Raw genomic sequence first — 12958 nt, 5'->3', positions numbered from 1 at the left:
AACATCTTAAGATGTAAACATTATATTCTTTTACACAAACAAAAGTTTTAATTTATTTTTTAAAACTAAAAAAAACTACGAATTTTGTTAAATTAAAACAAAAAATATATCTTTTTTTTATTTATTTCGAAATTAACAAAGTTATTTAAAAGAAAAAAAAATTTTAAAAACAAAGTCAAATTTACTTTAACAAAACTTATTTGCTAAAAAACTGATTTTTTGTTAAGATTTTTTCAAAACCATAACCACCAAACCATTAAAAGAATTTTAAATGATATTTTATTCTAACATACTCTGTTTTTATCTCCTCCTCTAAAATCCTACAGCAGAAGATTCTTTTTTAATTAAAAAATAAAACAAAGGTAACACAAAAAATATAAACCTTGTAAAAAAAATAATTTTAAATAAAAACTACATTTTAAATAAAAATAATCCAAATTTAAACTTTGAATCCAAATTTAAAAGAATCCAAATTTTTTTAAACAAGATTTATTTTATAAAACTCCTATTTTTTTCAACATATTTTAACCAAAATTTTAAAGTAAAATATTTTATTAAAATAAAATTAAGTTTATATTTATTTCATTTAAAAAACTCTTCTTTATTAGAAAGGAAAACCTTTTATTTTAAAACAAATTTTAAAATATCAAAATCCTTATTTTATTTTCAAAAACTTATTTAAATTAGTTTATTGATTTTGAAAGATCTTCCATCACTTGCTTCTAGTTCAATGCCGCCATGTGGAAAAACAGACTTTATGGTAAAAGGACCTGACCATCGAGATTTTAGTTTGCCAGAAAATAAACGTAATCGAGAATTAAATAAAAGAACTTGTTGCCCGGGCTCAAAAGATCGATGCTGAATCATCTTATCATTCCACTTTGTTGTTCTTGCTTTGTAAAGCTTGGCATTTTCATAAGTCTGACAACGAAATTCTTCCATCTCATTAAGTTGCAAAATTTAATTTCTTTAATTTCTTCCATCTCCCCAGCTTTTTGAAGATCAAAATTTAATTTCTTGATGGCCCAATAGGCTTTGTGTTCCAATTCCACTGGAAGGTGACAAGCTTTTCCAAACCAACCGATACGGTGACATACCAATTGGAGTTTTGAAAGTTGTTCTGTAGGCCTATAGTGCATATTCCAACTTCAAAGCCCAATCCTTTCGATTTGTTTTTACTGTTTTCTCCAAGATCTGCTTTGTTTCCTTGTTAGACGTTTCAGCTTGACCATTAGTTTGAGAATGATAAGCTAAAGAAATTTTATGTTTAACTCCATACCTGGTGAGCATCGAATTAAACAATTTATTATAGAAATGCGAGCCTTCATCACTAATAAAAGAGCGTGGAGTGCCAAACAACACCTGCATCATTATTTTTCGTGGCCACAGCTTCAACCCTTTTAAAAACATAGTCAACAGCCGATAGAATATAAAGATACCCATGTGAAGAAGAAAAGAGACCCATGAAATCAATACCCCAAACATCAAATAATTCTACCTCTAAAATAGCAGTTAAGGGCATTTCGTGACGTCGAGAAATATTACCTGTTCTTTGGCACGTGTCATAAGTCTTTGCAAAAGTATAACAATCCTTAAAAATGGTAGGCCAATAAAAACCAGATTGTAATACCTTAGCAGCAGTACGAGTAGGTCCAAAGTGATCGTCATAAGGTGAGGAGTGACATTCATGCAAAATATTATTGATTTCCTCAGTTGGTACGCACCTTCGAATGATTTAGTCAGAACAAATTTTGAAAAGTAGAGGTACATCCCACAGGTAATGTTTTATATCATGCAAAAAAAATTTTCTTTGATGAAAGTTGAGATCTGGTGGTAATACTCCTCCTACTAGAAAATTAACAAAGTCAGCAAACCAAGGAATACTAGACTCTAGCTTATACAATTTCTCATCAGGAAAATCTTCTGTGATGGGGAATGTTTTGGGGTTGTCCTGTTCAATTCTCGACAGGTGATCAGCTACCACATTTTCACAACTTCTCCTATCCGTAATCTTAAAATTAAACTCCTGCAAAACAAGAATCCATCGAAGCAGGCGAGGTTTTGCATCCTTCTTATTAAATAAATATCGAAGAGCTGCATGGTCAGTATGCACAGTCACTTGAGTGCCTAACAAATATGGCCTAAATTTATCAAAAGTAAAAACTACAGAAAGCATCTCCTTTTCTGTGGTAGTGTAATTTTGTTGTGCACTGTCAAGATTCCTGCTTGCATAATAAATTACTCTGAAAAATTTATCTCGTCTCTGGTCCAAACCTGCTCGTACTGCAAAGTCACTAGCATCACATATAATCTTCAAAGGTTGACTCCAATCAGAAACTACAATAACAGGTGTAGAAGTCTGTTTCTCTTTTAACATATTAAATGCTAGCAAACAATCATCAGTAAAGAGAAAAGGAGCATTTTTTTCAAGAAGATTGCATAAAGGTTTTACAAATTTTGAAAAATATTTAATAAAGCACCTGTAAAATCCCTTCTCAGAAACCTTATGCCCCAAAACTATCCCTTCTATGACCATAAAATGACATTTTTCCCAATTCAGAACAAGGTTAGTTTCTTGACAATGCTGCAAAACACGAGAAAGATTATGGAGGCAAGTGTCAAATGAAGAACCAAAAACAGAAAAATCATCCATAAAAACCTACATAATTTCCTCAACCATATCAGCAAAAATAGCCATCATGCATCGCTGAAATGTAGCAGGGGCGTTACACAACCCAAATGCATTCGCCTAAAAGCAAAGGTACCATAAGGACATGTGAATGTCGTCTTCTCTTGGTCCTCAAGAGCAATCGCGATCTGATTATAACCTGAATAACCATCAAGAAAACAATAGTAAGGATAACCTGCTAATCTATCAAGCATCTGGTCAATAAAAGGGAGAGGAAAGTGATCTTTTTTGGTGGCCTTATTTAATTTTCTGTAGTTAATGCACACGCGCCACCCACTTACCGTCCTAGTAGAGATGAATTCATTTTTTTCATTTTTATTACCGTCATCCCTCCTTTCTTTGACACAACCTGCATAGGACTCACCCAAGAACTATCAGATATAACATAAATAATCCCTGCCTTAAAGAGTTTAAGAACTTCAGCTTTTACCACATCCTTCATAGCTGGGTTTAGTCTCCTCTTATGCTCAACTGATGGTCGAAAAGTATCCTCCATTAAAATTTTATGCATAACTATCGAAGGACTAATACCCTTTATATCAGTAATAGACCATCTTAAAGCAGATTTATGAGTGCGCAAAATTCTCAACAATTTTTCCTCTTCTACTTGGCTCAAAGAAGCAGATATAATAATAGGAAAAGTAGAAGGCTCACTAAGAAAAGCATATCGAAGATCAGCAGGTAATTGTTTCAATTCAAGCGCAGGAGCTTTCACAGGTTCATCAATTTTTTCATTAAGCTCTACCACACATCAACTTTAATATTTTTATCATGAATAATTGGTAATTGATTAAGAGCATCATGATAAAAAGAAACCTCCTGATCTAATTCCCCTAATTCCTCAATATCATATCCAAGCATGCATTTTTCAAGGGAATCAACAAATGAAACAAAAGATCTAATTTCAGTCACAGTGGCATCAACAACATCTATCCTGTGACATGTACTTACCTCCTTGAGATATTTCATGGTATGAGATATGTCAAACACAATGGCCTCCTCATTAACTCTCAAAGTCAACTTACCCAATTGCACGTCTATCAGAGTACGTCAAGTAGCCAGGAAAGGTAGTCCCAAAATTATAGGAATCTCTGAATCTTTTTCCATGTCCAAGACCATAAAATCTCCAGGAAAAATGAATTTGTCAACTTTGACTAGAACACCTTCAATAACACCCCTAGGATAAGTGATAGATCGATCAGCTAGCCTCAAAGATATTGTAGTTGGTTGCACCTCTCCAAGACCAAGTTTCCTGAAAACAGACAAGGGCATCAAATTAACACTGGCACCCAAATCACATAAAACCTTATTAAATGATGAACTACCAATAGTACATAGTAAAACTCCCTGGATCTTTTAATTTCGTGGTAGTTTTCGCTGAAGGATCGCACTGCACTCCTCAGTGAGATTCACCGTTTCATAAGCCTCCAATTTTCTTTTCCCAGTCATAATGTCCTTCATAAACCTCACATAATTTGGCATTTGTTCCAGCGCATCTGGAAAAGGAATATTAATGTGAAGCTTCTTAAAAATTTCTAAAAGTTTAGCAAATTGAGCATTAATCTTTTCTCTTTTGGAAACGCTAAGGATAAGGTAAAGAGTTAGGAGGACTAGAATTAATAGAACTAGTAGGCTTGTCAGCCTGTAGAGCAGGAGTGACCTCCTTTACAACTTCTTCCTCATTTTTCCGTTCCTCAGTTGTGATGATTGGTTCTTCCATTTTCTTCTTTTCAGGCTCCTAAAGTTCCTTTCCGCTTCTCAAAGTGATGGCTTTGCAATGTTTTCGTGGGTTAACTTCAGTGAAACTTGGAAACTTCCCTTTCTGCATAGTGTTCAAGGTGGATGCCATTTGCCCTATCTGAACCTCCATGTTCTTGATGGCAGTTGTGTTCCCTTCCAATTTAACTTCCATGCCTTCTACCTGATTTTCAATCCGACTAGCTCTACTTCTGGACTCATTGATGAAAGCCCCAAGTAGATCCTCAAGGGAGGATTTCTTTTAAGCTAGCTGAGATGTAAAACCTGGTGGAGGTTGCAAAACATTCATGTTGTTAGCATAAGAAAAATTTTCATGATTCCTCAACCCTGGATGATAGTGTGTTGGCAGCGAGCTCTGTTGCTGATTTCCCTTGTAGCCAAAATTTCTATTATTGACATACTGAGCTTGCTTGATGGTTGGCTCATAGTAAGAATATGTATCTACTGCTGCCACCAACTCCTTTGAATGAGAAGTTCCTGAAAGTTAAGAAACAACATTAGTCAAAGCTTGAACTTCAGCTTTTAAGGAACTTACCTCATCGGTTTAACCAATGAATTTGATCTTCAATGCATGATGCAATAATGTATATGCCTACTGAAAGCTAGAATGCAACATGTATGCATGATACTAATTTTGTTTCGACAATGGAATGTGATTATGAATGCACAATGCATGATACTTAAATTTTCATAATCTAACCATGTATGAAAACTATTTATTTTTTTGAAGAATATGAATGCAAGTGATGTGAATGCATGATTTGTGAAAATATAGTTGAGATAACAAGAAGTTTTTCTATATTTTGCAAAGATATTATTTTTTGTATACTCTCATCCCTCTTATGAGCAAATATTTAGCAAAGAATCAAACGAGAAAAGGTAATGTCGACATTGGAGAAAACCTGTCAACTTTTTTTTCTTTTTCAATTTCTTTTGCTTTTATCCTTTTTTTTTTTAATGAATGTCTTCACCTGATAAGGGTAATTTCTCAATCATATCAGGTTTGGTGGAGATTATTTGGTATATGTATCTCATGTGCTAGTTTAGAGAACTATTAAAAAGTAATTCATAGCATTGTACATCTTGTTTGATTAAACTGCTTCATAACCTCAGCCTTGTAATTGACAAGAAGATTGGATACAAGAACATGAATTTGACTTTATGAACAAACGAGGATGGAAATCATGATTTTCCATCAAGCCTCACGATGAAAAAAGTCAGCGAGCTTCCTTTTTAAAGAAAAGGAAACCAAGAGTTCAAAGATATTTTGTCAAATCTCTTGAACAATAAGAGATTGAATTTTTTTTATTGAAGCTTTGGGTTACAGATTATGATAGAAGAGTAAAAGTGATCCAATTTCTTTGGATAAATAACCTTGAGAATTGGTTGCATAACTCCCCAAGAGTTCATATCATGCATCGCACTCCTTCTTTGAGCTTAGTTAGAAACACTTGATGAAATCATCATTCTAGCCACACGTTTTTCTTTACGAAAATGTTGTTGTAGTCCACTTTGAATGTAAAGACTGTCTTTTTAGCCTTAGCTCCAAAGTGACGTTTTTCACAAGAATGCAATCCGCTTCTTGAATGTAAATGACCTCTCCTTTCAGCCTTCAATTTCAAAGTGAAGTTCTTTATGGAATATTGTCCAATAGCCCACTTTGTGCATGAAGGATTTTTTGAAGTTGAAAGATTTTCTGCGAGAGAAATGAGACTTTCTTAGTCTGAAGACGCCTTTTGTTTCAAAATTTTGTATAATGCATTTACAATTTTGCCCCATTGTAGCATTGCTCGACTTTGCTCCAGTTTGAAAATTTGTAAATAAGACCTTGAAGCCTTTGAAACTGCTGTTATTGACTATGTTGATTGCCCTAGTTATTGAACTAAAGAATTGTCTTAGACATTTCATATATTTTTTCTTTCTTTTTCCCTTTTTGCAATTTTTTTCATTTTTCTTTTTTTTCACAATTTTTTTTTTGCCAGACATACTCCATTTTTTTTTACAAACAAAATATGGTGCAATCACATATAAAGAAGTCAACCACAAGTCGCCTTTTGCAACCCTGACCATTGTTTAAAATTACTTCTTTGTAGACGCTGCTTCAGTATCATATAATGAAACTGATCCCAAGCAAAACTCATTAAAGGAGACTGAGATCTTGAGACTATTTCTTAAGTTGTTAACTTCAATTCTCGAAATAATTATCTTCGGTTTTGGAATCACTTTTTACCCAAAAGAAAAGAATAGACGAAGGATTAGGCTTGAAGAACAAGACAGAATAGATTTTTGAAGAAAATTTTAGATATGAGTAAAAGGCAGTCATAATAGTGAAATTTTTGTGCAAGTACAGTACCAATTCATGAAGCAGTAAATCGTAAGAGCATAATATTATTTCATTACCTTCAAAGTTCTCAGGGTAACACTAGGTGGATAATTTTGAAATTTTACCACATAATTAGATGTAGCAGGCTTAGCAAAATACTTTTATGGTAAGTAGGCAAATATGGATATTCATCACAAAAATTGTATGTGATAAACTGAGCAAAGAAATTTTTTTTTTTTTTTTTTTTACAGTAAATGGTCAACTCTCAATGTTGATCTTAATTCCCTTTAATCAATTTGAACAATTCAAATTCTTTTCAAAACTAAATGTTCTTAACTATCGTTTACGAGCTAGCAAGGGGACCTACTAGACCTACAGATCTGAAGCTGCAACGATACGAGATTAATTGATTAAACTCATTAACCAAATTAATCAACATTCGTTAATTGTTGGTCACTCCACTAAAGACCCACGACTGCACTCTTCTCACTGTAGTATATTTTGCGTCCACGGATTTTGACCATTAACGGTAAGTCAATTTTTCACGACTGTTCGTAATCACAGTTGGGTCAAATTACCGTTTTACCTTTGTGTTACATCTTGTACCTTAAGTACCAATGGTCCTCTAATGAACAACCCGATTATGGTCCAACCAATAACCGGAAGTCTCTCTTGAGCCATTGAGAGGGTGGGCTCCCTGTTCAAGTCCCACAGTCAGCACTTAAGAGAACACTCATCTACTTACCTTGAAGTCGGGAAGGGGTGAATTTCATCTTGTGTAGTTATGTTCCCAGCTCCCCACTCCGTCTCGTCCCCAAAATGGTAGGAATATTGAGTCGGCGACTCGGACCACTCTCACTCATACAAATCAAAGGATGAGCCCTAACAGACAGGAGTCCATAACTCACTCAGGATTGAGATTGAGTTACCCGGTCATCCTATTGAAATATTAATCTATTAGCTAACGATGTTACAGCTAAAGATTAATTATTTCGTGGTCTGGTCTTATACAAACTCATTGTATAGGATACCCCTACTCGCATGTCTCCACACGAACGACCTGGATCAAGTCATTTGTAACTATTACAAAGTGGGTCGTATCCATAGTGTTACTAGGATAAGGTACCCAACCTTATCTATATACTATAAACTCTTTAGGTTACTACTAGAACATTATCCACCTGTATATCGAATATATACTGTATATATATACACTGTATATCAAATATATACGTTATATATTAAATATATACTGTATATTTTCTATATATTGTTCCAGTTACATGACATAACCTCGGATGTTAGTTTATTGGATTTGGGTTAATGCAATTGTAAGAGAAACATCAATAACAACTTTATTGAATAAATATTTGTTTTATGTTTACAACCCACGAGTTTAGGGCATAAAACTCAACAAACTCTAGTGGGGTGTACAAAAGCTAAAAGCAACAGTGAGTTGTACAATAAAGTACAAATACAATAAACTAGGGCATACGTTATACCCTTTACAAGTCTCTCCCACTTACCCTAGACTATATTGTACATATCTCGTAGGCTTAGACTATCTAGATGGCCCTCGAACACTTTAGCCGTAAGAGCCTTTGTAAACGGATCAGTAATGTTATGCTCCGAAGCAATCTTCCTGACGATCACGCCCCCTCGTTGCACTATTTCTCGTATTAAGTGAGCCTATTTTGTAACTTCAGGGTTCTTTAGAATTTGTCATTGCACCACTATTATCACAATAAAGTGTGATGGGCAAAGTCATGTTTGGAACAACCTCCAAATCAGTTAAGAACTTTCTAAGCCATACCGCCTCTAGCAACGTATTTGGTCTCCATTGTGGAGTCTGCGATGCATTCTTGTTTGATGCTCTGTCATACTACAACTCCTCCATTAAGAGTGAACACTGATTCCGAAGTGGATTTTCTTGAATCCTTATCACTTTGGAAGTCAGAGTCAGTGTATCCTATAAGGATCAAATTCTCAGTGTCATACGCAAGCATATAGTTCCTTGATACTTGAGGATTCCCTTAACGATAGTCCAGTGATCATATCCTGGATTGGATTGATACCTACTGACAATCCCTATTACATAGCAAATATCAAACCTAGTACACAACATGGCATACATCAGGCTGCCCACTGCTGAAGCATAGGGAATGCGTCTCATATCTTCAATTTCTTGAGGTGTCTTAAAACAATGTTCCTTAGACAGAGAAATTTCATGTATAAACGGTAGTAAACCTTTCTTGGAATTCTGCATCGAATAACTGACAAGCACTTTATCGATATAAGTTGCCTGAGACAGGGCTAGCGTTTTGTTCTTTCGGTTCCTTATGATTTGAATCCCGAACAAACTGAGCGTTTCCTAAATCTTTCATTTGGAATTCAGTTTCTAGCCACTTCTTTTTTCTTTTATAATGTGACAGCATTGAGACGCTGTCGGCTGGCATCTACAGCACCAATTTCATTCCTCTTCTTCTTCTATTGTTTTGGCTCCACAAATCCAAATATTCTGATCTAGTCCTGATATAATAAAGTAAAAATCCTACATTAATTTTGATTATTAATAATTTTTTTGATGAAAAACAAGTAAATAAAGAGAAAGAACAAATAAAGAGAGACCGAGGAAAACTCTTGGGTTATCAAAGAATATTGGAGGGAAGGTACAAAAAACAAAAAAAAAATGTTTTATGATGATAAGGGGAAATATTTTCTTGTTCTGAATCTGAATCTAAATCCAATTCCATCATTAACACAGAGGAAGCAATCATCTGTGACTACAAAATTTAAAATGGGCTTTTTATAATCAAGTAAAAACTAAATAAAATTTATGAAAAGAAAAAGAAAAAGAAAAAAGAATTGTGTTAATATTAAATCAGCTCAGAAACTGAGAGAAATATCTCAGTATGCATTCATATTTTTGTAGCAGTATTTATATTGTACAGGAAGCTCCACCATCATAACCATCATTATGACAAACTTATATAATCTAAACTAATTAGTACGATTCCTATGGAATCCTTAATACACCCCCTCAAACTGAGGGTATCCCGGAAGCCATCAGTTTGGCAGATAACCGAGAGAATAATGGTCTAGAAATAGGTTTAGTAAAGAGATCAGCAACCTGATCAATACAGGAGATAAACCGAACTTCCAGATCACCACGAACAACCTTCTCTCGGACAAAATGATAGTCGTTCTCCATGTGCTTCATTCGAGCATTAAAAACGGGATTATGACCCAAGGACAAAGTAGAAACATTATCATACCAGATGGTAGGTGGACAAGAGATAAACATATATAAATCATATAAAAGTTGACGAACCCAATACAACTCAGCAGTAGAAACAGCAAAAGAACGATACTTGGCCTCAGTGGAAGAACAAGAAACAGTGACATGTTTCTTAGAAGACCAAGATACAGGGTACCCACCAAGATAGATAATATATCCGGAAGTAGAATGACGATCAAGAGAGTCACCAGCCTAGTCAGCATCGCAATAAGCCTGTATGTCCAAACTCTTAGCACCAAATGTGAGACCAAGATGCCGAGTCCCACTCAAATAACGAAGAATACGTTTGACAACTGAATAATTAATAGTAGAAGGGCAATGGATGAACTGACTAACTCGATTAACAACAAAAGATATGTCAGGCCAAGTGAACGTTAGATATTGAAGAGACTCAACAAGTTAGCGATACATTAATGGATCAGGCATGGATGGTGTAGTAGCATGAAAATCACATGACGGTGACATAGGTGTAATACAAGATTTTGCATGAAGCATACCAGTCCAATTAAGAAGATCATGCAAGTATTTGGCTTGATCAACATAAAAACCACCAGGACACTTATGCACTTAAAGACCAAGGAAATATGTTATAAAACATATGCCAGTTATTTGAAATTCAACACCAAGAGCAGATTTTAACTCAGCCAATATATGAGACATCAGTGCCCGTGATAATGATATTGTCGACATACAACAGTAAGTCAGTCAAAGAAATGCCATCCTTTCAAATAAACAAGGATGAGTCAGCAATAGAAGCAATGAAACCAAGAGTCAACAAGCACGAAGTGAAATGCTCAAACTATGCGCGAAGATCCTACTTCAAACCATAAGGAGACTTATGTAATTTACAAACAAAATCAGGACAAGCAAACTCCTTGAAACCGGGAGGTTGAATCATATAAACATCTTTAAGAAAACTATGCAAGAAAGTATTTTTTACGTCAAGTTGATGAAGATCCCAGTTAAAGAAGGTAGCCAACGATAGAATAATACGGACGGTAGTTTTCTTAACAACTAGACTAAAGGTCTCATCAAAATCAACATCTTCCAATTGATTGAAACCTTTAGCAACAGGACGGGCCTTATAACGTGATATAGATCCATCAAGATTTTACTTCATTCTAAACACCCACTTGCAACTGACAATGTTCATATCAGTAGTAGAAGGAACAAGAGACCATGTACCTTGTCCTTTAACAGCAAAGAACTCATAACTTAGCTTGTCACCACTCAGGCACCTTGGAGGCAGCAGTGAGAGACATAGGCACAGTAGAATGGCATGAGAGAAGAAACAGTCGCTGTAAGGACTTTCTTTTTAAAAATACCCGATTTAGACCGAGTTTGCATTGGCTGAGTGTTGGGAAAAGAAGTACCAGCAACACAACCATTAGTAGCATCAGTACAGCTAACTAAAAAATCATCATCAACACTAGTAGGTGGAAATAACAAAGATGTAGAGGTAGAGCTATCCAAATAAAGCAGTTTTGTTATGGGTTAATTGGTAGCTAAACTAGCATCATAAGTATTATTTAAACTAGCTTCAAGCAAGATAGAATCAGTAGCTAAGCTAATACCATCAGTCAAATGAGAAGGTATAGCCTCTGGTGCTCAACGAACCAATAGACGCAGAGGATGATACAGATAAAAACTGAGAGGCAATGAAGGGAAAAATATTTCTTGATATATCAGAATACTCAGCAGATACAGTTGTAGTAGTAGAAGGTGCAGCAAATGGAAAATTTGCCTCATGAAACAAAACATGTCTAGAAATGATCGTCTTCTTGGTATAGATATTGTAGCATAAGTATTCTTTGTAATCGAGATGATAGCCAAGAAAGACATGTTGTATAGCTTTGGGTTGAATGTTGTTCAATGAACTTGACTTCAGACTTCAACATAGCATGAAGTTCCTCGACGAGTGGAAGTCCATTGAGAGAGTATACAGTAGGATGTCCTATTCTTCGATAAACACTGCGACTGTTGCAAGCTTATCAACCAATTCTTTAATTGGTAGCTAGTTGACTCATTGGCTCCTTTAGGGTATTATGTTGAGCCATCCATTGGAAATACATAGGATTCACAACTGGATCAATAGAGGTGGCGCTTCCTTCAATAGAAATTTCTCTTATTCTGATGGAAGGAATCGATCCCAACAAGGATTAGATCCATGAATAAGTCCATCCAAACAAAGAATGAGCCTGAAATTTTCAGTTCGTGGAATCGAGGCGAACATGACTAAGTTGCAGATGTTAGACAAGAGGAAAATTGGAGAATTGAGCTGTGAGTTTCCATTGACTGAAACTCCATTTGAGATATTCGAATAAGAAGCTACTGACAAATGCCCGACAGATCTGATACCATAAAACAACTCAAGAATTAAGATAAATATCTCAATATTCATTCATATTTTTATAACAGTATTTATACTGGAGCTCCACTATCCTAACTAACTAACATGGTTAAAATAATCATCCTTATAACAAACTTATATAATCTAAACTAATTACTCTGATTTCAATTGAATCCTTAATACACATAACCATCCTTATAACAAACTTATATAACTAATTAGTACAATTCCAAGGGAATCCTTAATAAATATTTGATGGGGAGACGGTCTTTAGGAGATAGCTGGAGGGGCAATTTTAAGAATAAGGTAATTTTAAAAATAAATTACAAAAATAGCGTAGATTTAACGGTAATAACAAAATAAATGTAATTCAAATAAAAAAACTTACAAAATTAAATTAGGCATCTAAACTATTGAGAAAAATATGTTAGGTATTGGTTAAAGTAAAAAATTGCATATTTAAGATCGTTTGATAACAATTTATGTTTTTAGTTTTTGGTTTTTCTGTTTTCTGTTTTTACTTTTTCGTTTTTAGTTTTT

At 34.6% G+C, this 12958-nt stretch overlaps 1 protein-coding gene and 1 long non-coding RNA gene across 2 annotated transcripts; both read right to left on the bottom strand.

The window, feature by feature from the left end:
- Positions 1–1128: 1128 nt before the first annotated feature.
- Positions 1129–4409, bottom strand: LOC148209205 (uncharacterized). Its single transcript, XM_088117448.1, has 8 exons — positions 4316–4409; positions 4103–4185; positions 3853–3994; positions 3506–3726; positions 3012–3428; positions 2766–2828; positions 1875–2659; positions 1129–1279 (listed from the first exon to the last, which is right to left on the bottom strand). Exons 1-8 carry the CDS (start codon positions 4407–4409, stop codon positions 1129–1131), a joined length of 1956 nt encoding a protein of 651 aa, XP_087973574.1.
- Positions 4410–9654: 5245 nt separating this feature from the next.
- Positions 9655–12436, bottom strand: LOC148209204 (uncharacterized). The gene is made up of 2 exons (XR_015787319.1): positions 11254–12436; positions 9655–10281 (listed from the first exon to the last, which is right to left on the bottom strand). It is a non-coding gene; the product is annotated as an uncharacterized LOC148209204 (long non-coding RNA).
- Between the last annotated feature and the right edge of the window lie 522 nt (positions 12437–12958).

The sequence above is a fragment of the Momordica charantia genome, assembly GCF_013281855.1.
Source record: "Momordica charantia cultivar OHB3-1 chromosome 9 unlocalized genomic scaffold, Mcharantia_2.0 BLBB01000009.1, whole genome shotgun sequence".
Classification (NCBI taxonomy): domain Eukaryota; kingdom Viridiplantae; phylum Streptophyta; class Magnoliopsida; order Cucurbitales; family Cucurbitaceae; genus Momordica; species Momordica charantia.
The sequence above is the reverse complement of the archived record's forward strand: the minus strand, read 5'-3'. Positions and strand labels throughout refer to the sequence as shown.